Source organism: Dasypus novemcinctus, chromosome 3, assembly GCF_030445035.2.
Source record: "Dasypus novemcinctus isolate mDasNov1 chromosome 3, mDasNov1.1.hap2, whole genome shotgun sequence".
In the NCBI taxonomy this organism is placed as follows: Eukaryota; Metazoa; Chordata; class Mammalia; order Cingulata; family Dasypodidae; genus Dasypus; species Dasypus novemcinctus.
The window spans coordinates 42,170,212-42,197,939 of record NC_080675.1 but is presented as its reverse complement, the minus strand read 5'-3'; the positions used below and the strand labels follow the sequence as shown (position 1 = coordinate 42,197,939).

Here is a 27,728-nt window from a genome sequence, read left to right as displayed (position 1 = left end):
CAAGAAAAAAAGACTGACAGAGTTTAGGTGGTGAAAGTAGAATAAAGTGAAAATTTTAACCATTTCAAAAGAAAGGTAGCATGTTATACTGACTATTTATTTTGTCACTCTGAGACTTTAGTTATACCCTTTCTATATCCTCAAAACATCCTGTACCATCTCTTCTCACTTTCAACTGATGACCTTACTTTTTATTTCACTGAAAATATTCAGGTGTTGCTGTCACCAAACTTACTAGAATACTCATTTATATTTACATGTTCTGGCTTCCCTCCTGTTAGGAAGGGTAAACTGTATCCAAGCTTCTATTAAGCAAGTCTTTCTTCTTGTGCACCACACGCCCATCCCTCCTGGCCTACTCAGACTGCTTCTCTTAAATACAATTCTCTCCAGATTCTCCTATGCCCTTAGTTTCTTTCTTTCTTTCTTTTTTTTTTTTTTAAGATTTATTTATTTCTTTCTTTCACCTTCCCCCCAGTCCTGGTTGTCTGTTCTTTGTGTCTATTTGCTGCGTCTTCTTTGTCCGCTTCTGTTGTCAGCGGCACGGGAATCTGTGTTTCTTTTTGTTGCGTCATCTTGCTGTGTCAGCTCTCTGTGTGGGCGGCGCCATTCTTAGGCAGGCTGCACTTTCTTTTGCCCTGGGTGGCTGTCCTTACGGGGCGCACTCCTTGCGCGTGGGGCTCCCCTACGCGGGGGACACCCCTGCGTGGCAGGGTACTCCTTGCACGCATCAGCACTGTGCATGGGCCAGCTCCACACAGGTCAAGGAGGCCCGGGGTTTGAACCACGGGCCTCCCATGTGGTAGACGGACGCCTTAAGTTTCTTTTCTACTAGATTGTTGCCATCAGCATACAAACATTCTGTAATAATGCCCATCTTTTAAAAACTTCTCTTGATCCCCACATTCTGCTCCACCTACCACTGTATTTCCCCAGGTCCTTTATAGTAAAACTATTTAAAAGAGTTATCTATACTTTTTTCTATTTCTTCTCTTTTTCTCTTTTCTTAAAATTACCTTTACTGAAGTATGATTTTCCAATTTAAATCGTATAGGTGGTTGAATTTTGACAAATTCACAGTCATATAATCACTAATATCACCACAAGCTACAGAACATTTCACCCCTAAAAATTCTCATGTCCCTTTGCAGTTAATCCCTTCCTCTGCCTCTGCCTACCACTGATCTATTTTCTGTCACTATAGTTTTTCTTTTTCTGGAATTTCATATAAATGGAATCATATAATTTTAGTCTTTTGGGTCTAGCATTTATTTGTTTATTTATTTTCTTATAAATGCTTCTGAGATTTATCCATGTTACATGCTGGTAATATTCTGTTCTATGGATATTCCACAATTTGTTTTTCTATTCATTAGTTGATGATGTTTAGATTGTTTCTAGTTTTTCTCAATTATGAACAAAACTACTATGAACATTCACATACAAGCCTTTATGTAGACATATGTTTTCATTTCTCTTGGGTGAATACATGAGAGTGGGGTTGCTAGGTTGTGTAGTGTGTTCATGTTTAACATTCTAAGAAACTGTCAAACTGTTTTCCAAAGTAGCTGTACCATTTTTTATTCCCACCAGCAATAGGTAAGTATTGCTCCATATCCTTATTTTGTCAGTTGAAAAAAGAACCAAAACTTTCAACTCTTCTAGTGGATGTGAATGGTATCTTTTTTCTTTTAATTTATTTTATTTTTTTAATTTTTAAAATTTATTTCTCTCCCCTTACCTCCTCCTTCTCCTCCCTCCCCCAGTTGTCTGCTCTCTGTGTCCATTCACTCTGTGTTTTTCTGTGACTGCTTCTATCCTTATCAGCAGCACTGGAATCTGTGTTTCTTTTTGTTGCATCACCTTGTGTCGGCTCTCCGTGTGTACAGTGCCACTCTTGGGCAGGCTGCACTTTCCTTTGCGCTGGGTGGCTCTCCGTACAGGGTGCACTCCTTGTGTGTGGGGCTCCCCTACACAGGGGACACCCCTGAGTGACGTGGCACTCCCTGTGTGCATCAGCACTGTGCATAGGCCAGCTCCACACAGGTCAAGGAGGCCCAGGGTTTGATTATTTTTTTTCTATTTATCATGGGGCTTAAATTTAACATCCTAAATCTGTACATACAATGAGTGAACCCTAATATAAACTATGGACCTTATTGACTAATAAATGCATCAATATTAGTTCAGCAATTGTAACATATGTGCCACAACAATGCAAAATGTTAATGATAGAAGAAATTGTGTGTGTCTGTAGGGTTGGGAGTGGGGGATAGTATGGGCACTGTCTGTATTTTCTGTGCAATTTTCCTGTAAACCTAAAACTGCCCTGAAAAGAAAGTTTATTGTTAAAACAACACAATAAGATACCATTATAGGGAAGCGGACTTGGCCCAATGGATAGGGCGTCCGCCCACCACATGTACAGTTCTATGGATTTTGACAAATGTGTAATGTCCTGTATCTCCCATTAAGGTATCATATGGAATAGTTTCACTGCCCTAAAAATGCCCTGTTTGTCACCTATTCATTCCTGCCTCCATCCCGCCCCTTGAGCCCAAGGCAACCATTGATCCTGATCTGTCTCTGTAGTTTTGCTTTTCTTACAGTGTCATACAGTATGTGAGTTGGGATCATACAGTATGTAGCCTTTTCAGACCAACATCTTTCACTTTGTAATATTTGTGTAAGGCTCATCAAACTATTAATGTCAAAGACAGAGAGTTCTGCAGGTTGAAAGGAAAGGACAATAGATAATAGAATGAAACTTCATGAAGAAATAGAGATTTCCAGTGAGGGTAATGATATAGGTAAAAAAAATGCCACTATTATTGTATTTTTGGTTTGTAACTCTACTTTTTACTTCCTACAAAATCTAAAAGATGAGTACGTAGCTCTTGTCAAATTTACATGTAATGATTAATGAGTGGTTTCGGAATCATTATGTATAAACATGTAAATTTGACAAGAGCTACGTGAAGGTGGGGAGCTGGAGAGAAATAGGAACATAGTTTGTGTATACTAATTAAATTGGTGTCAAAGCAATGAGAGTATTATAGATTTAGGATGTTAAATTTAAGCCCCATGATAAATAGAAAAAAAAATCAAAGACTGTATAAGCTCATGGAGACAAAAAGTTGAGTACAGGTTGCCAGGGATGGGAGATAGGTGGAATGGGGAATTAATGCAAAATGGGCATGGAAAAGTTTAAGTAATGGAGATGGTGAACTGCAACATTGTGAATGTTATTAATTCCACTGAATAATGGTATTCTTGGGAGTGGTAGAGATGGAAAAGTTTGTTTTATATATATTCCCACATTAAAAAAAAAAAAAAAAAGAGCAGCTAAAGAGAAATGACAGTTTTTTTTTAATTTAAATTAATTTATTGAACTATATCACCCACAAACAAACATACATAAACAATGTGTATAGTAATAGTGGTGAACTTACAAAACAAATGTATATAACATCATATAGGATTCTCATAATTCACCCTACCATCAACACCTTACACTGTTGTTAAACCTTTTTAACAAATGATTCAAGGGAATTGTCCAAATATTGCTACTAACCAAAGTATTTTCCCCCAACCCTATTATTATCTTTATATAATTTATATGTGAATATACATAAGTGTATAATAAAAGTTGTGATCTTACAAAGCAAACATTCATAACATCATACAGGGGTCCCACACATCAAACCTCCACTAACACCTTGCATTGTCATGAGACAGTTGTTACAAATTATGGAAGAATATTGTCAAAATCTTACTACTAATTATAGTCTCTTGTAACCTGCATAAAACTGGCTCATGCTTTTTTTTTTATTTCTTTTTTTTTAAATTTTATTTATTTTTTATTGACTTTGTAATAATATTACATTAAAAATATATATGTGAGGTCCCATTCAACCCCACCCCCCCACCCCACCTCTCCCCCCCCCCAGCAACAGTCGTTCCCATCATCATGACACATCCATTGGATTTGGTAAGTACATCTTTGGGCACCTCTGCACCTCATAGTCAATGGTCCACATCATGGCCCATACTCTCCTCCATTCCATCCAGTGGGCCCTGTGAGGATTTACAATGTCTGGTGATTGCCTCTGAAGCACCATCCAGGGCAGCTCCATGTCCCAAAGACGCCTCCACCTCTCATCTCTTCCTGCCTTTCCCCATACCCATCAGCCACCATGTCCACTTTTCCCAATCCAATGCCACCTCTTCTATGTGGACATTGGATTGGTTGTGTCCATTGCACCTCTATGTCAAGAGGAGGCTCAGATTCCACATGGATGCTGGATGCAATCCTCCCACTTTCAGTTGTAATCACTCTAGGCTCCATGGTGTGGTGGTTGTCCTTCTTCAACTCCATCTTAGCTGAGTGTGGTAAGTCCAATAAATCAGATTGTAGGTGCTGGAGTCTGTTGAGGCTCAGGACCTGGCTATCACATTGTCAGTCCAGAGATTCAAATCCCCTAAATATATCTTAAACCCCAACATTAACTGCACCTCCAGCATATTAGCATGAAAGTCTTATGAAGGAAGATCCCATCTGAGTCCAGATTCATCACACATAAACACCATTTCCAAAGAGGGGCCGTCTGCCCTGGTAGTTAACCCCATCGGCCATGACCATAACTCTCATGGGTCTCTTTAGCCCTCAAAGGAACCAATATCTGGGGGTTGTATCTGCTTTATCTGTCTCTCTGACTCTGCTCAGTTGTGCATGAGGGCAATCCTTCTGCCAGCCTCCAGACTCTTTTTTAGAAACTCGTAGCCATATAAACTCATTTCTCCTTTCCATTTCCCCCTTACTTTAGGTCAAACAGCATTTTAAAGTGAGAAATGACAGTTAAATGCAACACATAACCCTAACTGGGATCTATTAAGGGAGGAGAAAATGCCTAAAAGGACATTACTAGTATTATGAGAAAAATGGAATATAGACTGAATTTATATCACAATGTTAAATTTCTTGAACTTGATAAACTGCACTTAAGGTGGTTATGTAAGTGAATATTTTTGTTCCTAGGGGATGTACATGGCAGTATTGAATGTTCATGGAGCATGATGTATATAGCCTATACTTTGGATTGATTAATACAAACACAGACAGATAGGTGGATAGATGGATGGATGGTTAGATGGAAGGATAGGTAGAATAATTTGGCAAATGTAGAAAAATATTAAAATTGATTGATGTTGAATGTATGTACACTGTTTAATAAGGTTGACTGTAAATATGTGGAAATGGATAGAGTTGATGGTAACACATAATGAGTATAACAGTGCCGATTTATAGATGTGATTGTGGCTGAAAGGGGTAGTCTAGGGAGGTTAATGTTAGTTGAAAGATAGCTAGAGGATAATCTAGGGACTGTATAATATAGTAATTTCAGTGGTAGATGAAGATTATGGCTAATAATACAAGTACAGGAATGTTTCTCTATTTCAAGGTGTTAAGAATATTGTGATACATGGGAAAATTACAACTAATGTAAATTATAGAGTATAGTTAACAGCAAAATTGCAATATTTTTGTAGGAAAGGGGAGAAAAAGTACTTTATCAGTGCTAAAGATAAAAAAAAGAATATGGAATTTATGAGTTATGAACACGATCAAGCGAAGGAATACCTTGGTCATATCATTTAACCAATCTGTGCTCATTTATTCATCTTTCTGAACACTGAGAAACAGTTGAGTTTGCTTTTAGGATTAAATGAGGTAAATGTGCCTGATCAGGAATTTTTTAAAGTAATGCTTCCATAATTTGTTAAGTTGCCTTTTGTCTGTTATTTTATTTTTTGAAGTTGAAATAAGTTAAAAAAAATTTTTTTTAATTGGTTGATCTGGGTATCTGGAGAGATTGGGGTATGTTAAAATTCTCTGTCAGATTTGCATTATTATTATTATTTTTAAAAAATGTTTTTATTACAGAAGTAAACTTACAAAAGAATCATGTACATGTGTAGATGTACACTACAATACACTACATTGTTGTGGAACATTTGTTACAGATTATAATATTATCAGACTATCACCACTAACTGTGGTCTATAACGTACATTTGATATATTTTTTTCCATACTCCCCCTATTAGCACAGTACATCTTTGGCATGATGCAGGAATAGTACAGTATTGCTGTTAACTATAGTCTAGAGGTTACATTAGTTATATTTTTCCCATGCTTCTCCACATTCTTACCACCTTGCAATAGTGATGTACACATGTTCTAGTTCATAGAAGGACGTTCTTGTATTTGTACAATTAACCACAATTCTCATCCACCTCTGGGTTCACTATGTTATTTAGTCCCTAGATTATTCTCTTTCTTTCAATTGACATTTACATCCCTAGATTATTATCCTTTCAGTCACACTTCCATTTATAAACCAGCTGCATTAGTTTTACATACTATAATGTATATCTATCAACTCTATTAATTTCTACACTTTTACAGTCATGTTAATTAAAACTTCTACATGTGTTAAGCATCGGTACCCCTTCTCAGCTATCCTCCTATCTACTAATAATCTATACTGTAGGTTTTAACTTCATATTTAGTTCATTTTAAATGAGCTAAGTGGGGAAACGGACTTTGGCCCAGTGGTTAGGGCGTCCGTCTACCATATGGGAGGTCCGCGGTTCAAACCCCGGGCCTCCTTGACCCGTGTGGAGCTGGCCATGCGCAGCGCTGATGCGCGCAAGGAGTGCCGTGCCACGCAAGGGTGTCCCCCGCGTGGGGGAGCCCCACGCGCAAGGAGTGCGCCCGTGAGGAAAGCCGCCCAGCGTGAAAAGAAAGAGCAGCCTGCTCAGGAATGGCGCCGCCCACACTTCCCGTGCCACTGACGACAACAGAAGCGGACAAAAACAAGACGCAGCAAAAAGACACCAAGAACAGATAACCAGGGGAGGGGGGAAATTAAATAAATAAATAAATCTTTAAAAAAAAAAAATAAATGAGCTAAGTGTTCATTTAGTGCACTTTTTGTCCTTTTGTGTCTGGCTTACTTCACTTAGTATAATGTTTTCAAGGTTCATCCATGTTATCATCTGTGTCCTAATTTCATTTCTTCTTACTGCAGCATACTATTCTATCATATGTATGTACCACATTTTGTTTATCCATTTATCAGTTGATAGACACTTGGCTTGTTTCCATCCTTGGGTAATTGTGAATAGTAACACTGTGGACATTGGCATGCAAATGCCTGTTTGCATCACAGTTTTCAGTTTTTCTGGATATATTCCTAGTAGAGATTTGCTGGATCATGTGGTAGTTCTGTATTTAGCTTCCTAAGGAACCGCCAAACTGTCTTCCACAAAGATTGCATCATTTTACATTCCCACCAATAGTGAAGGAATGTTCCTATTTTTCCACATCCTCTCTAGCACTTAATTTTCTGTTGTTTTGTTTTTTTAAAATAAACAGACATTCTATGTGGTGTGAGATGATATCTCATTGTCGTTTTGATTTACATTTCCCTAATAGCTAGGGAGAATGAACGTTTTTTCATGTGCTTTTTGGCCATTTGTATTTCCTCTTTGGAGAAATGTCTATTTAAGTAATTTACCCATTTTTAAATTAGATTGCTTGCTCTTTTATTTCTGAGTTATATGATCGCTTTATATAGACTAGAAATCAAACCCTTATTGGATATGTGGTTTCCAAATATTTTCTCCCATTGAATGGGCTGCCCTTTCACTTTCTTGACAAAGTCCTTTGAATCACAGAAAAGTGTTTAAGTTTGAGGAAATCCCATTTATCCATGTTTTCTTTCCTTGCTTTTGCTTTCTGTGTAAGGTTTAAAAATTCACTGACTTCTGGGAAGATGGTGGACTACAAAGACATGGGACTTTCTTCTCCAGAAAAATAGCTAGAGGATAGGCTGAAACAGCCTGGGAGAAGATATTCTAGGGTTTAGGACACCAGGCATAGGCTGGACACTGCCCAGTAGAGGAAGGGACAAAGGAGGGGAATCTGACAACAGAGCTGTGAGTTGAAACCAACCAGCTACTGCTCTGCCGGCACCCTCTCCCATAGTAAAGACACTTTATTTAATAGAATCCTCAGGCCTCTGGGCCTTCGGCTACAGATTAACGGGGGCTCCAGGGATCCACCACCCCAGGAAAGGGAAGAGAGAGGGACACAAACAAGGCTGACTCAGCTTTTGTTTCACAAATTTGGTCTGTTGGGTTAGGAGCCCTTCCAGGCCAGGTAGGGATCACCAAAAGAGTAAAAGGACAGACAAAAATATGATATGACATATGAAAACCAAAGAATAAAATGGTGGAAATAAATAATGCATTTACAATAATGTCATTGAATGTGAATGGATTAAACTCTGTAGGCAAAAGATAAAGGCTGATAGAATGGATAAAAAAACATGAGCCATCCATATACTGCTTATAAGAAACTCACCTTAGACCCAGGGATACAAAAAGATACTCAATGCAAATAGTAACCATAAAAGGGCAGGCATAGCTATACTAATATCAGACAAAACAAACTTTAAATGCAAAAAATTTATAAGAGATACAGAAGGTCATTATATATTAATGAAAGGGACAATCCACCAGGAAGATATAATAGTCATAAACATCTATGCACCTAACCAGAGTGTCCTAAAATACAAGAGACACTCTGGCAAAACTGAAGGGAGAAATAGATATCTCTACAATAATCATTGGAGACTTCAACACACTACTTACATCAATAGAATAACTAGACAGAAGATCAACAAGGAAACAGAGAACTTGAACAATGTGATAGGTGAGTTAAAACTAACAGACATATCAGAAACTCAGTGGGTTATACATTCTTCTCAAGTACCCATGGATCTTTCTTGAGGATAAACCACACGTTAGGGCTCAGTGCAGCTCTCAATAAATCTAAAAAGATTGAAATTATACAAAGAACCTTCTCAGATCATAATGGAATGAAACTGGAAATCAATAATAGAGAGGAAAAAAGTAAATATGCAAATGTGTGGAGACTGAACAGCACACTCCTAAATAATCAGTGAGCTAAAGAAATTGCAAGTGAAATCAGTAAATATATTGAAACAAATGAAAATGAAAGAACAATTTATCAAAACTTATGGGATACAGCAAAAATAATCTTGAGAGGGAAATTTATAGTCCTAAATGCCTATATTAAAAAAAGAAGAAAGAGCTAAATGGAAAGATTTAACTGAACAACTACAGAAATTAGAAAAAGAACAACAAACCAATCCCAAAGCAAGCAGAAAAAAAAGAAATAATAAAAAATAGAGCAGAAATAAATGAATTTGAGAATGACAACAACAAAACACAAAAAGAAAAAATCAACAAAACCAAAAATTGGTTCTTTGAGAAGTTCAACAAGTATCACAAACCCCTAGGTAGATTAACAAAGAAAAAAAAAAAGATGAAAATTAATACAATCAGAAATGAAAGGGGAGAAGTTATGACTGACCCCACAGAAATAAAGAGGATCATAAGAAGATATTATGAGAAAATGTATGCTAACAAACTCGACAACCCAGATGAAATGGACAAATTCCTAAAAATGTGCAAACAACCTACATTGATGCTACAAGAAATACAATAACTTAACAACCAATCACATTTAAAGAGATTGAATCCATTGTTGAAAATTTCCCAGCAAAGAAAATTCCAAGACCAGATGGCTTCACAGGCGAATTCCATCAAGCATTTCAAAAAGAATTAATGCTATTCCTGTTTAAACTCTTCCAAAAATTGAAGAGGAGGGAAAAGGAAAAATTACCCAACACACCTTATGAAGCCAGCATCACCCTAATACCAAAGCCAGATAAAGATACAAGAAAAGACAATTACAGACTAATTTCTCTAATGAACATAGATACAAAAATTCTCAACAAAATATTTGCAAATCGAATCAACCGCATATCAAAAGACTTACTTACACAGGGGGAAGCAGATTTGGCTCAACTGATAGAGCATCTGCCTACCATATGGGAGGTCCATGGTTCAAATCCAGGGCCTCCTAACCAGTGTGGTGAGCTGGCCAATGCACAGTGCTGATGCATGCAAGGAATGCCCTGCTAAGCAGGAGTGTCCCCCATGTAGGGGAGCCCCATGCTCAAGGAGTACACTGCACAAGGAGAGCCGTCCCACATGAAAAAGTACAGCCTGCCCAGGAGTGGTGCTGCACATACGGAGAGCTGACACAGCAAGATGACGCAACAAAAAGCGACACAGATTCCCAGTGCTGCTGACAAGAATGCAGGCAGACACAGAAGAACACACAGCGAATGGACACAGAGAGCAGACAATGCGGGGGAGGGGGAGAAGGGGAGAGAAAGAAATAAAAATAAGTAAATCATTAAAAAAAAGAGCTTATTAAAAAAAAAAGACTTATATAGGGAAGTGGATTTGGCTCAACGGATAGATCATCTGCCTACCACTTGGGAGGTCCAAGGTTCAAACCCAGGGCCTCTGGACCCATGTGGTGAGCTGGCCCATGCGCAGTGCTGATGTGCTCAAGGAGTGCCATGCCACGCAGGGGTGTCCCCCGCATAGGGGAGCCCAATGTGCAAGGAGTGCACCCCATAAGGAGAGTCACTCTGCGCAAAAAAAAAGTGCAACCTGCCCAGGAGCAGCACCGCACACACTGAGAGCTGATGCAGCAAGATGACACAACAAAAAGAGACACAGATTCCCGGTGCCACTGACAAGAATACAAGTGGACACAGAACACAAAGCGAATGGACACAGAGAACAGATAATGGGGGAGGGTGGGGGGAGAAGGGGAGAGAAATAAATCTTTTTAAAAAAAAGACCTTATACATCATGACCAAGTGGGATTTATTCCTGGTACGCAAGGCTGGTTCAACATAAGAAAATCAATTAACATAATACACCACATTAACAAACTGAAGGAAAATACCACAAAAGTCATTCAACAAAATTCAGCATCCTTTTTTTATGAAAACACTTCAAAAGATAGGAATAGAAGGAAAATTCCTCAATCTGTTAAAAGGCGTATATGAAAAACCCACAGCCAACATCAAACTCAGTGGGGAAACGTTGAAAGCTTTCCCTCTAAGAACAGAAACAAGACAAGGATACCCACTATCACCATTGTTATTCAATATTGTACTAGAGGTTCTAGCTAGAAAAGACAAAAAAAAAAAAATTAAAGCCATCCAATAGGAAATGAGGAAGTAAAACTCTCACTGATCCTGTATTTAGAAAATTCTGAAGTATCCACTAGAAAGCTACTTCACCTAATAAATGAGTTCAGCAAAGTGGCATGAAATAAGAGCAACATGTAAAAATCAGGAATGATTTGTCTACTGGTACTGAACAATTTGAAGAGGAAATCAGGGGGGAAATTCCATTTGCAATAGCAACAAGAAGACTCAAATACCTATGAATCAATTTAACCAAAGAAGTACAGGACCTATATGCAGAAAACTGCAAAACAATTGTAAAAGAAATTTAAAAAGACTTAAACAAATGGAAAGACATTCCATGTTCATGGATTGGGAGTAGAAATATCATGAAGATGTCAATCTTACTGAAACTGATTTACAGATTCAATGTAATACCAATCAAAATTCCAACAGCCTACTTTACAGAATTAGAAAAGGCAATTACCAGATCCCTTTGGAAGGGAAAGTGCACTGAATAGCCAAAAACATTCTAAAAAAGAAGAGTGAGGAATTTCACTGCCTGACCTTGAAACATATTAGAAAGCTACAGTGGTCAAAACTGCGTGATAATGGCCTAAAGACAGACACATTGATCAGTGGAATAGAACTGAGAATCCAGAAATAAACCCTTACCTCTAGGGCCAACTGTTCTTTCACAAACTTACCAAGTTCATGTTAATGGGACTAAACAGTCTCTTCAGCAAATTGTGCTGGGAGAACTGGATATCCATAACCAAAAGAATGAAAGAGTCTCCTTATCTCACTCTCTATGCAAGAATCAACTCAAAATGAATCAAAGACCTAAATATAAAAGCCAGGATCATAAAACTACTAGAAGAAAATGTAGGGAAACATCTGAAAGACCTTGTTGTAGGTGGTAGTTTCTTGGCCCTCACACCCAAAGCAAGTATAGCAAAAGAAAAAAATAGATAAATGGGATCTCCTCAAAATTAAACACTTTTGCACCTCATAGGACTTTGTCAAAAGGGTGAAAAGGCAGCCGACTCAATGGGAGATAATATTTGGAAATCACGTCAGATAAGGGTTTAATATCCACAATATATAAAGAGATGTTACAACTCAACAACAAAGACAAATGATCCAATTTAAACATGGATAAAGGCTTAAATAGACATTTGTCCAAATAAATACATATGGCAAAAAAACAAAACAAAACAAAAATCAAACAGGTGAAAAAATGCTCAACATCACTAATGATTAGGGAAATGCAAATCAAAACTACAATGAAATATAATTTCACACCTGTCGGAATGGCCACTATTAAAAAGACAGTGAACTACAAGGGTTGGAGAGGATGTGGAGAGATAGGAACACTTATTCACTTCTGGTGGGATACAGAATGATACAGCCACTAGGGATGACTATATGACAGTTCCTAAAAAAGCTGGATATAGACTTGCCACGCGACCCTGCAATGCCACTTATACTGATGTTCGTAGCAGCATTATTCATGACTGCAAAAAGTTGCAAGCAACTCAGGTGTACATCAACCAATGAATGGATAGACTGTGGTATATTCCAACAATGGAATATTATGCAACCATAAAAAGAAATGAAGTCATAAAGCATATGACAACATGGATGAACCTGGAGGACATTATGTTGAACAAAGCTAGCCAGACACAAAAGGACAAATAATGTATGATTGTGTTACTATAAATCAAATATATTATGTAACATTTTATGATTTAAAAAATTATATGTATCCACAGCATTTAATTGAGAAATGTATGTTTTTATTCTACTGTGTTTTCTTTTTCTTTTTAAATTATTGTTTATATTTTCAATTATGAAATATACAAAATAAAAAAAAATACAAAAAAATAAACGTATCTACTACCTACCACCAGGTGTTGAAGATGTTTCCTTATATTTTCTTCTAGGAACTTTATGCTTTCTAGCTTTTCTATTTAGATCTTTGTTCCATTTTGAGTTAATTTTCGTATAAAGTGTAAGATAGGGTTCCTCTTCCTTTCTTTTTGATATGGATATCCAGTTCTCCCAGCACCATGTGATGAATAGGCCGTTCTACTCCAGCTGGGTGGGTTTGACAGTCTTGTCAAAAATCACTTGACTATAGATGTGAGGGTCTATTTCTGAACCATCAGTTTCATTCATTGGTCTATGTGTCTATCTTTTTGCCAGTACCATGCTGTTTTTACCATTGTAGCTAGGATATATGATTTAAAGTACGAAAGTGAGAGTCCTCCAAGTTCCCTCTTCCTTTTTAAGAAGGGACTTCAGGGTCCCTTACCATTCCAAATAAATTTGATAATTTTATTTTCCATTTCTTTAAAAAATGTTAGTGGAATTTTTATTGGGATTACATTGAATCTGTAATTTGGGTAGAATTGACATCTTAACGATACTTAGTTTTCCAATCCATGAGCACAGAATGTTCTTCCATTTATTTAGGTCTTTTGTGATTTCTTTTGGCAATGCGTTGTAGTTTTCTGGGTTTGTATTATTTTTTAACTGTCCTGTAAGTTTGCAAGTATTTCAAATTAAAATGTCAAAAAATTTCATGTAAGTTGTGGATGATAGTTAACAGTAATAGTGCAATAAATTTGCTGCAGTGTCAAAGAGGATATTATATCAATTCTAAGGGAAAACAATGGGGGGTATAAGAATGAAAGTATTCTAAAATTGATTGAGATGATGACAGCACAACTCTGTGATAAAAACGAGAGCCACTGAGTGTACATTTTGAATGAATTGTACAAAGCATGGGACTGTATAACACAGGGAATTCAGTAGTGGAAGATGACCTGTGGTTAACAGAACAAATATGAGAATATTCTCTCATGAAATGTAACAAGTATGTAATATTAATACAAGGTGTTAATCAATGGGTAGGTTGGGGGGGAAATACACCAAATGTATGATAAGGGCTATAGTTATCAGTAATATTTTGATGATGCTCTTTCAATTTTGACTATGCTTTTTCATAATTTATAACAAATGTTTTACAACAATGGGAGGTGGTTTGATGTATGATGATATGCATGTTTGTAAGTTCAAAACTTTTACTCTACACTTATTGTTTATCTGTATTCATGTATTTTTTTATATATTTCAATGAAATTTTATAAAAATTTTTATGAAGTTTTTTGTGTTCCTGTTCATGAGGTATATGATATGAAGTTGTCTTTTAATGCTTTGTCTGGTTTTGGTGTCAGGGTGAGACTGGCTTTGTAAAATGAATTGTGAACGTTTCCTTCTTTTTCAGTTTCTGGAAGAAACAGAATTGTTTAGGATTGGTATTAATTTTTTCTTAAGGAAAGCGGAGTTGGCCCAGTGGTTAGGGCATCCGTCTACCACATGGGAGGTCTGCGGTTCAAACCCCAGGCCTCCTTGACCCGTGTGGAGCTGGCCCATGCACAGTGCTGATGTGTACAAGGAGTGCCATGCCACACAGGGGTGCGTCCGTGAAGGGGGGTTCCACGCTCAAGGAGTGCGCCCTGTATGGAGAGCCACCCAGCGCAAAAGGAATGGTGCTGCACACACAGAGAGCTGACACAACAAGATGATGCAACAAAAAGAAAAACAGATTCCCGTGCCGCTGACAACAACACAGAAGCTGACAAAGAAGAACACGCAGCAAATAGACACAGAGAACAGACAACCGAGGTGGGGGGTTGGGGGAAAGAGGAGAGAAAAAAAAAAATAAATAAATACATAAATACATAAATAAATAAATAAAAAATAAAAATAAAAATAAATCTTTAAAAAAAAATTTTTTTTTCCTTAAATGTTTGATAGAATTCACCGATGAAGACATCCAGGCCTGGAATTTTCTTTATGTGAATGTTTTAAAAAATGAATTTAATATTTTTAATGTAATTTTCAGATTATTCTTTTTGAGGGAACTTTTGTAGTTTGAATCTTTTAAGGAAACTTTTTAATTTCATTTATGTTGTCATTTAGTGGCATTAAGTTGTTCATTAATGGTTCCTTATCCTTCTAAAAAGTGTAGGGTCTCTAGAAATGTAAATGTGTTTCAAAGAAGATGGAAATATAAGGACTTTTAGAGATGAACAAACTGAAAGAATTCATACTCAGCCGACTTGTATTATAAGAACTATTAGAAATTCTTCAGGTGGAATAAAGGATACAAGTGGAAATTTGATCTATTTTAAAGAAATGAAGATCATCAAATATGGTAAGTATGGGGGAAATAGAAAAAAGATGTTTTCCCATTTTTAATGGTTTTGCAAGATAACTATTAACAATTTAAATAGTATAGGGAAACAGACTTGGCCCCGTGGTTAGGGCGTCCATCTACCACATAGGAGGTCTGCGGTTCAAACCCCAGGCCTCCTTGACCTGTGTGGAGCTGGCCCATGCGCATTGCTGATGCATGCAAGGAGTGCCGTGCCATGCATGGGTGTCCCCCGCATAGGGGACCCCATGTGCAAGGAGTGCACCCCATAAGAAGAGCCGCCCAGCGCGAAAGAAAGTGCAGCCTACTTAAGAATGGCGCCACCCACATGGAGAGCTGACACAACAAGATGACGCAACAAAAAGAGACACAGATTCCTGTGCTGCTGACAACAACAGAAGTGGACAAAGAAACAAGACACAGCAAATAGACACAGAGAACAGACAGCCGGGGTGGGGGGGTAGGAGAGAAATAAATAAATAAATAAAAATCTTAAAAAAAAAAGTATAGAATTTATAACATAAGCAAAATTGAAATAGATGAAGTATGAAGTATGAGGGAAATGGAAGTATACTGTTCTAAGATTCTTATATGTAAAATGGTATAATATTATTTGAAGGCAGATTCATAAGTTAAAGATGGATATTGTAATGAGTATCCAGTTGTTACAGAGCAACCACTAAAATTAAATTAAAAGGTAAAGCTAGTGTGCCACCACTAAAATAAAATGGAATCATTTCTGATTTTGATAATTTGTGTTTTCCCTTTTTTTATCTTGGTCAGTTTTTCTAGAGTTTTATCCATTTTATTTATCTTTTCATAGAACTACCTTTTGATATCATTGAATTTTCTCTGTAATTTTTCTCTTTTTTATTTTAGGAATTTGTTATTTCCTTTATTATTTCTTTTTCTCTGTCTACAACAGGTTTGTTTATTTATTTTTTATTTTTACAGGTAGAAGCTTGTATTATTGATTTCTTTTTTTCTAGTACATGTTCATAATATAATTGCAGCTTTAGCTGCATGCCAAAAACTTTACTATGCTGTTTTCATTTTCATTTAGTTAAAAATATTTTCTAGTTTCTCTTGTGATTTTCTTTTACCCAAATTTAGTTAGAAGTTATTTTTAAAGTTTGAAAATATTTGAAGCTTTTTCATATATATATATTTAATATTATTAATTTGTAGTTTAATTCCATTGTGGTCACAGAATATAGTCTGTGATTTCAGTATTCTTAAATTTTTGAAACTAATTTTATGATCCAGAATGTGGCCCATCTTGGTGTCTATCCCATGTGTATTTGATGAAGATCTATATTCTGCTGCCTTTGGGTTGAGTATTCTATACATGACAATTAAGTCAAGTTGGTTGATAGTGTTGTTCAGGTTTTGTGTATCTTTACTGATTTTTTTGGCTAGCTGTTCTGTCACTTACAGAAAAAATAGTGTTAAAATCTCTAAGTATAATTGTAGACTTCTCTATTTCTCCTTTCAGCTTTCTTCTTATTACTTTTTTACTTCATGTATTTTGAAGCTCTCTTGCTCATTGCATACATTTAGGATTGTTATGTCTTCTTGATTAATTAACCATTTTTTGTTATTAAGTGTCCCTTTTTTTTCCCTGTTATTTTTTCTTCTTAAGCCTACTTTGAATTTAATATAGTCATTTCAGCTTTGTTTTCTTTTCAGCTTTCTTTGATAGCATTTGCATGATATGCCTTTTTCACTCTTTTACTTTTATTCTGACAACGTTTTTATATTTAAAGTGCATTTATTATATATATCATATAGTTTATTGTTGCTTTTATATTCAAGTTGATAATCTTTGACTTTTAACTGAAATTTTAGTTATTCACATTTAATGTAATTATCAATATGGTTGGATTTATTTTTTGTTTTTCCCTTCCTGTTTTTGCCCTCTTTTCTTCTTCTACCTTTTTTGAATAATTTGGTAATTTTTATGATTCCATTTTATTTTAGTGGTGGCACACTAGCTTTACCTTTTAATTTAATTTTAGTGGTTGCTCTGTAACAACTGGATACTCATTACAATATCCATCTTTAACTTATGAATCTGCCTTCAAATAATATTATACCATTTTACATATAAGAATCTTAGAACAGTATACTTCCATTTCCCTCATACTTCATACTTCATCTATTTCAATTTTGCTTATGTTATAAACTCTATACTATTTAAATTGTTAATAGTTATCTTGCAAAGCAAAAATGGGAAAAGATTTTTTTTCTATTTCCCCCATACTTACCATATTTGATATCTTCATTCCTTTAAAATAGATCAAATTTCTACTTGTATCCTTTATTCCACCTGAAGAACTTCTAATAGTTCTTATAATACAAGTCGGCTGAGTATGAATTCTTTCAGTTTGTTTGTCTCTAAAAGTCCTTTTATTTCCATCCTCTTCGAAAGATATTTTTGCTGGGTATAGAATTCTAGGTTGATGTTTTTCCCCTTTCACCAATTTAAGGATGTCCTACTATTGTCTACTGGCTTGCATGGTTTCTGATGAGAAGTCTGCCCTCATTCTATTATTTTATCTTATGTGTTGTGTTCAGCACTTTTTTCCCCCTCTGACTACTTTTAAGATTTTTTTTTTCTTACTGGTTCTCATCCATTTGATTATAATGTCACTTACATGATGTTCTTTATGTTTCTTCTGCTTAGGATTCATTGAGCTTCTTGGATTCATAGGTTTTATAATTTTCATTAAATTTAGAAAATTTCTAGCTTCCCCCCACTAAATATCTTTGCCCTCCCTCTCCTCTTCTACTACGCTTCCAATGGCAACAGTGTCAAACTGCCTGATATCATCCCATATATTACAAGTCTCTGTTCATTATTTTCAAGCTCTTTTTCTCTGCCCTTCATTTTGGGTGGATTCTATTGCTTTGTTTTCAGATTCATCAATTTGTTTTCTGAAATTTCTAATCTGGTATATATCTTACCCAGTGTATTTTTCATTTTTAGCAATTTATTGAGATATATTTTATACCATACAGCCCATCCAAAGTGTACATCCAGTGGATTTTGTATGATCACATTGTGCATTCATTGCCACAATCAATATTACAGCGTTTTCATTATTCTAAAAAGAAACCTCCCCTACCCCTTAGCTTTCTAATCCCTTTCCATCTGTTTTTCTTTTTTGTTGTTGTTGCCTCATCTTATTGTGTCAGCTCTCCATGTGTGCAGTGCCATTCTTGGGCAGGCTGCACTTTCTTTCGCACTGGGAGGCTCTCCTTACGGGGCACACTCCTTGCGCATGGGGCTCCCCTACGCGGGGACACCCATGCGTGGCACAGCACTTCTTGCATGCATCAGCACTGCGCATGGGCCAGCTCCATCTGGGTCAAGGACGCCCAGGGTTTGAACTGCGGACCTCCCATGTAGTAGGCAGATACCCTGTCCATTGGGCCAAGTCTGCTTCCCAGCTTTCAATCCCTTTCAACCCTTCTATATATCCCCTGCCACACATATCCACTAATCTAATTCCATCTCTATACATTTATTTATATGTGCGTTTTCTATAATGTAAAATTTATATAAATGGAGGCAAACAATATGCTGTATTTTGCATCTGGTTTCTGTAACAATAATGCTCTCTTTTTTACAACTGATGCAAAAATATTAATTTATTATTATTCACTACAGCCCATAGTTTGTTTTACATGCATTTTAGCTCAGATTCCACTCTATCATTAACATCTTGTCATAGTAATGTACACTTGTTCTGCTTCATTGAAGAACATTCTTAAATTTGTACTATTAAACAGGCTTATCATTGGCAACAGGGTTCAGCTGTGCTGTACAGTCCCATGTAGCTTTTCTTATAGTGACATATACAACCCTAAACTTTCCCTTTCAATCACAATCATACCCCTAAATTGGTGCTGCTCATTATGCTCACTCTAATGTGCTATCATTGCCTCTATCCTATTCCAATTATTTACAATCAACCTTATTACCAATTCTGCCCAAATTAAGCCACTGCTCCCTATTCTCTATTCTCATTCTATCTTCTGCTGACCAGTCTTCTAGCTATTAACTCCATGACTTTGCTCATTATTTTTAGTTAATATTAGTGAGATCATACAATTTTTATCCTTCTGTGTCTGGGTTGTTTCACTCAAAATCATATCCTCAAGGTCCATCCATGTTGTTACATGCCTTATGACTTCATTTCTTCTTACTGCTGAATAATATCCCATTGTATTCATATACCACATTTTATTTGTCCATTCATCTGTTGATGGACACCTGGGTTGTTTCCATCTTTTGGCAATTGTAAATAATGCCACTGTTAACATCAGTGTGCAAATGTCTGTTTGTGTCCCTACTTTCAGTTCTTCTGAGTATATAGCTAAGAGTTGGATTGCCAGATCATACAGCAGTTCTATTTTTAATTTCCTGAAGAACTACCAAACTGTCTTCCCCATTGGCTGTAACATTTTACATTCCCACCACCAACAAATAAGTGTTCCTGTTTCTCTACATCCTCTCCAACACTTGTAGTTTTCTGTTTTTTTGTTTTTTGTTTTTGTTTTTTAAATAGTGGCCATTCTAATAGGTATGAAATGATTATCTCATGGTAGTTTTGATTTGCATTTCCCTAATAGCTAGTGATGTGGAAAAATTTCTATTCATGTTTTTTGCCAATTTTTAAATTGTATTGTTTGTCTTTTTATCATTGAGTTGTTGGATCTCTTTATATACCATGGATGTTAAACCCTTATTTTTCATTTTTGATATTGTATTTTCCATCTCTAGGAGTTGCTTTTGAGTCTTTATTGCATGTTCTATTTCTTTTTTTTTTTTTAAAGATTTATTTATTTAATTTCCCCCCCCCTCCCCTGGTTGTCTGTTCTTGGTGTCTATTTGCTGCGTCTTGTTTCTTTGTCCGCTTCTGTTGTCGTCAGCGGCACGGGAAGTGTGGGCGGCGCCATTCCTGGGCAGGCTGCTCTTTCTTTTCACGCTGGGCGGCTTTCCTCACAGGCGCACTCCTTGCACGTGGGGCTCCCCCACACGGGGGACACCCTTGCGTGGCATGGCACTCCTTGCGCGCATCAGCACTGCGCATGGCCAGCTCCACACGGGTCAAGGAGGCCCGGGGTTTGAACCGCGGACCTCCCATGTGGTAGACGGATGCCCTAACCACTGGACCAAAGTCCGTTTCCCTGCATGTTCTATTTCTCTACTCATCATGTTATTGTTTTCCTTTACAACAGGTTGCAAATGTATTTGTAAAGGGCAAGATAGTAAATAATTTAGTCTTCTTGATCCATAAATAAAACTTAATTTGCAATAGGAGGTAATGGGCTAGATTTGACCCATGTTTTGTAGTTTGCCAACCCCTGCCATACCTCCTTGAGCATATTTATAACATTAATAATAGCCATTTTAAGGTCTTTGTTGACTAATTCCATTAGCTGTGTAATTTTCGGTCTGTTTTTATTGATTGATATTTTTTTCCTGGTTACATCTCATCTTTTCCTCCTCTGCTGCATGTCTGAAAATTTGTAATTGGATGTCAGAAATTGTGAATTTTACATTGTTGAAAGTTGGATTTTAATGTCTGTCATGAGTGTTGAATTTTGTTTTAATGTGAAGTTAACCATTAGATTGGACCTTTTGATCTTTTAAATTTTATGGCAAGTCCTCAACAATCTTTATTTTGGGACTAATTTAGTTCCACTACTAAGGTTAAATACTTCTGAGAACTCTACTCAATGCTTGGTGTGTTATGAGGTCTCTTCAGTCTTCTGAGAACACAAAGTATTCTCAATCTTGTGTGAGCTCTAAAATTTGTTCACTTTACTGCTTTCTGGTGATTGTTTCCTCAACCTCAGATAGTTTTCCCTCATACATATGCACTATGTATTCTAAGTGGACCCCTCTGTAGATCTTAACTGTACTCAGTGTGTGCAGCTCCCTCCACTATGCCCCTAAAATTCTAGTTGTCTTGGCCTGCCCAACTCTGATCCCCATATTTTCAACTCGGTGAACCTACTGGATTCTGTTTGGGTTCTCTTTCCTGCGCTGCAGCATGGAAAGTGCCTTCAGTAGCAAGCTAGGGCAATCATAGGGCTAACCTCACTTGTTTCCTTTCTCTGTAGGATCACAGTTTTGAGCTGTGTGTTCAGTGTCTGAAAACTGTTGTTTCATGTATCTTGTCTGGTTTTCTAGTTGTTTTTGATAGGAGGACAGTTCTCATACCAGTTAATTCTTTGTGGATGGAAGTGGAAGTCTCTCCTTTCATTCCCTCTTGAATTCATTCCACTCAGGATTTAGTTGTTATCTACCCTAACCAAAACTGCCTTTCTTATCATAGTCAGACTTGTGGCAGGATTAAAACAATTCATACTCCCTTTTCTTGAACAGTTTTTCACTTGGCTTCCTGGAACCATTCTTTTGATTTTGATTTTATACGTAACATCACTGGTCACCTCCTCTCAGTCTCTTTTCCTGGAGCCTATACATTTTTTCAACTTCTAAGTCTTGGGGAATTCCAGAGCTCAGTCCTGGGACCCTATCTCTACTATTTCTGTTCTCAGCCCCTGTTCTCATCTAGTCCCATGATTTAAAAACCCTTTTATATGCTGATGACTCCTAGATTGATAAGAGTTTTGAGCTTTCCTATGAGCTACAGGTTCACCTCCAACTGGCTATTGACATGGATGTCTAATATGCTTACCTTCATGATGGCATATATACCCAGATGCCTTGTTATGTCCACAACTGCATTTGTGATTCTCCCATGGAAAAAATAAAACCATATCAGTAATAACCTGATCCAAATCTAGTCTTCTCCATTTTGATAAATGTTAATTCCAGCAGCTCATTCAATTAGTTAAGAAAGACTTTCAACTCCTCTTTTGAACTATATCTCAAATTCAGTTATGTCTAATCACTTGTACTATTACCTTTTTAGATCAAATCACCATAATCTCTTTATCTGGACTACTCCTTGATTTTACCATTGCTCCATGTATTGTCTCCATTTATCAGCTAGCATGATCCTTTAAAAAAAGAAGTTAGATCATATTAGTCCTGCTCCTAAGCTTCCCATCTTACTAAATAAAATCTAAACCAAATAGCATATACCTATAGATCTTAGTGATCTTAGCCCCTGACTAGATTTCTGACCTTATTTCCTATTATTTTCCCTCTTACTCTTTGTATTGCAGCCTCATTAGCCTTCTTGCTATTCCCCAAATACATCAAGCCATATCTAGGCTTTTATACTTGATATAGTTCTCTATTCCATGGGCTGTTCTGCTGGATAGCCACATGGTTCATTATCTCATTTCCCTTAATCATTTGTTCAAATGTCACCTATTAAAGAGACTTTTCCAGGCCACCCTATATAAAATAGCACTTGCTTCCCTCTGTCACATTGTTACCTCATCCTGCTTCACTTTTTTTTTTTGAGCACTTATTACCAGATATATAATATATATTTATTTGTTTGTCTTTCTCACTAGCATGTAAGCTCCATCAAGGAGGAGATTTTATTTTTCTTTGTTCATTGCCATATCCTCAGCACTTAGAATGGTGCTTGGCACCATGAATGAATCTTAAATACTTCCTCTGAAAGTAATACCCTTTATATAGTGATGTCCACTAGATGGCATTGCTTTCAAACGCTATGTAATTAATGCCTGGAAGTGAAAGTTAGGATATTTTTTCTGTTGCTTGTCCTAACCAAAAAAGATCTTTGTGATGAAGATTGTGAAAATAAATTACCATGATTAATGTGAGGCATATAGAACACTACATTTATATTTGCTTTTTTATTTATATATTTTTCAGATTCCGCCCCTCTCCCCAAAAACAAACAAACAAAAAACATTTGAGAACACAGAGAAAATTGTAGCATGATGTATAAGTAACCATGTGATACAGTTACTTAGCATGGTCACTGTGAACAAAGTTAGCTCATGTCCCACACATTGACCACCATTTCTTCTGAGGGGCCTTAATTGAATGAGAGCAGTAATAAGCTCCAGAGCCTTTCTCCACTCAAGCAATGCTTCAGTATGTGTTCATCAATTGTAACAAGTGTACCACACTAATGAAAGATGTTGTTAAATGTGGGCAAGTGGGAGAGGGGGAACAAGGGTGGGATATATGGGAATCCACCTATATTTCTGATGTAACATTTATGTAATCTAAAGTTTCTTTAAAAAGTTATTGTGTCCACTGACTAGTGGTTGTTGCCAATGAATCATGCTCTGACTGCTAAACTTGTTTCTAATCAACTAGGTATCCATGTTTTGAAAAACTTCTACGGTTCTGGTAGATGTTGCCATAACTATCCTATTAAAAATCAGTGGGTTCCAAGTGCCAGAGGTTTTTAGCTGACTTCTCTGACTAGCACTAAATTCAGCAGTTTGCCCTAATAAAAAAAATTTTATATATTTTCCCCTAGCCCTCAGAATTTGCCAGCTTTGCCTTTGCCAATGCCACCTCTCTCATCTCCTATTGCCTTTGACACTTACCTCATTTCCTTCTTCCATTTCAATCCCCATGCCTTTTACAAGAACTTTTCCTAAATGGCCATTTGATCCATTTTCTACTCTTTACACATCTTTTGGTGCTATTCCTTACTCCTGAAGTAATTTTTCCTTTTCCTGTTCAACCTAATTATGTTTTTTCTTGTCAAATTGTTCAAAATATGCTTTTAAAAAATGTTGGCTAGTTCTTTTATTTTTTTCTTCTCCTTTCCTGTTTTAGGTTTTTCTCTTTCATTTCTGATTATAGCATATTTAAGGAACTTACCGTGATTATCTTTTTAAGGTTCTTAGTCTCTTCTTGGTTCTCTAAATATTTAGAAATGAAAACACTTTTCTGTTGTACTTTCATGTTTTTAAATGGTCTAAAATATACGATAGTTGTAGTTTATAGTTCCTCTTCTTATTTCCCCTTGGATGGTTATGTACTAAGGATGATAAAACATCATTTTAAATAGGAGATAGTTATATTCAAAGATATATATTTTTAACATTTTAAATCAGAAATACTTGAAATTTCTAGTAATTCTCTCCAAGTGTTGTGATATGAATGAAGATAACTACATCTGTTTCAACTTGTCACTCTCCTGTACTTGTCCTACACCATATATTATATCTAGTTTTGAGGTCAGAATTTAGGGTTTAGAATATAACTTTTTTGGTTTGTTTACCAATGAACTACTGGATAGCATTATTTATATATAAATAAAGTTTTCATTGAAAAAAAATATATTTTTTTGGACTAGGACAAAGAGACTTACTGATATATGATAATTAGGGTTATAATATATTTGTTCAAATATATTTCTTTCATTCAAAAATGTATTTTGCTTATTTACTAAATATATCTTATTGCTTCTAGTAAAAATACAATTCATAAAAAGCATTTATTTGCAGAACAATAAATCTAGGAGACATTGTTGCTTGCTCAAGGTTAGATGAGATCAAAAACCCTTGCTATTCTCATGCTCTGACTGCTAAACTGTTAGTGCTTGAAAAGGAGAGCTTATATTTTAAACTTGCATATTGAGCCATTTTGCTTAGACCAGCTCTATTGTTAAGGCTTTTGTTTAGTATTATTTGTGGCTTAAGGGTTTTCCAAGTAAAATTTATTAGAGGTTCAGCAATGTGGCCTTAAATATTGACTATTTTCACTTGTGCTATTTTTCTTCTCCCTCACACAGACTGGTTCAGATAGCAGAATCCCGTTTTCCCAGTTATTTTAATGCTGAAGAAAAACTACTTTTGACAAGCAGTAAAATTCATCTTTTTCGGGAACTCACCTGTGATGAAGTTCTACAAAGGTATACTATTTTAGATTTTGGTATTTAATAATACTTTGAGGTTTTGTTCTTTGTTTTTCATGTTTCCAGATTCTGAGTTTTAAAAAAGTCCTTACATACTGGAATTATACATTTCCTATTTTATGGGAAAATAATTAGTTATGGTTTATACATCTCATCCTGTCTTTTCTAAATCAAATCCTGCTTCTTCATGAATTCTCTCTGGAGTTCTTTGACCCCACCATCGTTGATTCATTGATTCATTGAGCTAACAAATATTATTTATGTCTTACTACATGTTAGATACTTCTGTATCTTACTACATGTTAGATACAGAAAATATAGCATTGAACAAAATATAAGATATGTGCCCTCATGGAGTTTACATTTTAGTTGGGAACACAGATAATAAACAAGAAAAATTAATAAATAAAATTATTAAACTTTGTGATAAGTGATAAAGTGATGTCATGCAGTGATGAGGTTCAGAGTAACCACATGAGATCTTAAGCAAGTATCTTTTCCCTCCATGTACAGTCAGGAAAGCCTCTTTGGGAAGGGGATGTGTGAACAAAGAATGAGCCAGCTATGCCAAAAGTTGAGTGACGAGCATTTTAGACAGAGGGAAGAGCTATGCAAAGGCCCAGAAAAGAGACCAGTATGACTGGAGAGAAGGGAGCAAGATGGTGATAGATAAAACTGAGGTTGGAAGAAGAACTAGATCATGTAAGCCTTGTAAGTGTTGGGAAGGAGTTCGGATTTTATTCCAAGTGCAGTGGGAAACTTAGTGCCTGTGCTGAATGTACTATATTACCTAATTTTCATTTGAAAACAATCAATTTGGCTCACTGTGGAGCTTGGGTTTTAGATGAACAAGGAATACTCTTAGGTAGGTAAGAGGCAATGGGGTGTTGACTAGGATAGAGTGGACGTAGAGAAAATTGCACTGGATTAGAGAAATGTTGTGGAAGTAGAACCAATAGAAATTGAATGTAGGGGCTGATAGGAAGGAATTAAGGGTACATGCACACAGTATGTTTAGTTGCATTTCATGGATGCATGTTCTTCTTGGCTACCATATTAGTAATTTCTCCACTAATGTATCCACAGATTACTTTGTATCCAGTTATACCCATGTGCAGAGTTAGTTAGTAAAGCCAAAGATGAGATATATGATAGATAAGATGATGTATCTTTCTCTTTGTCCTAGGCCATAACCATAGCAAAGCCACTAGCTTTAAAACCCTTGGATAGTTTTCTTAACAAGTATAAGGGCATTCAGCTGACTGAAGATTAAGTTTGGATTATTTTCCTAACATTTTAGATATAAATAAATTGTTATTAAATTTTTTGCCTCAAAAGCAATGGAGGAGGAGCAGATGTGGCTCACGTGGCAATGGAAGCATCACTGTACTATTAAGGTTAAACCAGATTATATTAAAATTAGTTTAGGTTAATTTTCCAAAAATTAGTTTAGATATTTATTTTGCTATATACTTTGTACCAGTTTTTAATGAAACATTTGTTAATTGGTATTGTGGCTTCTTGTATATGAATTCATTCAAATGAATGCTGTTTGATTTATAACAATTTTAATTGATATAAATATTTATTTAGATTTCTTGTACATGTTTTCAGCCAATTTTTTAGTCATATGATTTGCATTTTGGTTTCTAGTTGTGTTAATTTTCCATTGCTGCTGTAACAAATGGTCACAAAGTTGGTAGCTTAATACAACACAAATTTATTGTTACACTGTAGGTCAGAAGTTTCACATTGGTCTCACTGGACTAAAATCAAGGTGTTGGCAGGCAGTATTCTTTTATGGAGGCTCTAGGGAGAATTGGTTTCTTCTCTTTTTACAGTTTATGGATCATGCACATACCTTAGCTTGTGGGCCAACAACATTGCATCTGATGCAATGGCTTCTACATTGTCCTCTCTTCTTCATAGTCTACTCACTCCTGTATGAAATAGGTTCTCTGATTTTACAGACCTAGGTAATTAGATTGGGTCCAGCTGGATAATCTCCTTATCTCAATGTTCTTATCTTAATTACATCCTCATAATACCTTTTGCCATAAAGTAACATATTCACAAGTTCTTATGATTAGGATATAGATATCTTGGGGTGGGGCAGGGACATTATCCTGCCTACTATGAGAATATTCACTTATCTGTGGTATGGTTATTTGATTTTATGGTATCATATGTTTGGTGTAGATTTCATTTGCCAGTAAATTTGCTGTGTGCCATGTACCAGTTTTCACCAATTTACTAAGTATTTTAGCTAGTTAATCTTAGATTTTTTATCCTGATTTTTAGAAATATTACTGCATGTCCAGAATTTGATTCCTTGTAAATATAATATATAGTTTTTACATGAAAAAAAAATCAATCAATTTAAACATTATTTTCAATAGATGTATGATGAAATGTATCTAAAGTCTTTTTTCAAAAACTTGTCCTTGAAACATTGACATTATCTTATACTTACAGTGAGTTTTATACATCTATTAAGTACAGCAGATTTGAAGTGCTT

At 36.0% G+C, this 27,728-nt stretch overlaps 1 protein-coding gene across 4 annotated transcripts in view; it reads left to right on the top strand.

The window, feature by feature from the left end:
* The window catches only part of RAD51B (RAD51 paralog B), a 744,701-nt gene that overhangs the window by 81,472 nt on the left and 635,501 nt on the right, over nucleotides 1-27,728 (top strand). For all 4 annotated transcript variants that reach the window (XR_011648315.1, XM_004477314.4, XM_071213852.1 and 1 more), the window contains exon 6: nucleotides 25,088-25,207. Coding sequence is in view for 3 of the 4 variants with exons in the window: in XM_004477314.4 (XP_004477371.1) it covers nucleotides 25,088-25,207 (120 nt within the window). In the remaining variant the exon portion in view is untranslated. The remainder of the gene's footprint in view (nucleotides 1-25,087; nucleotides 25,208-27,728) is intronic.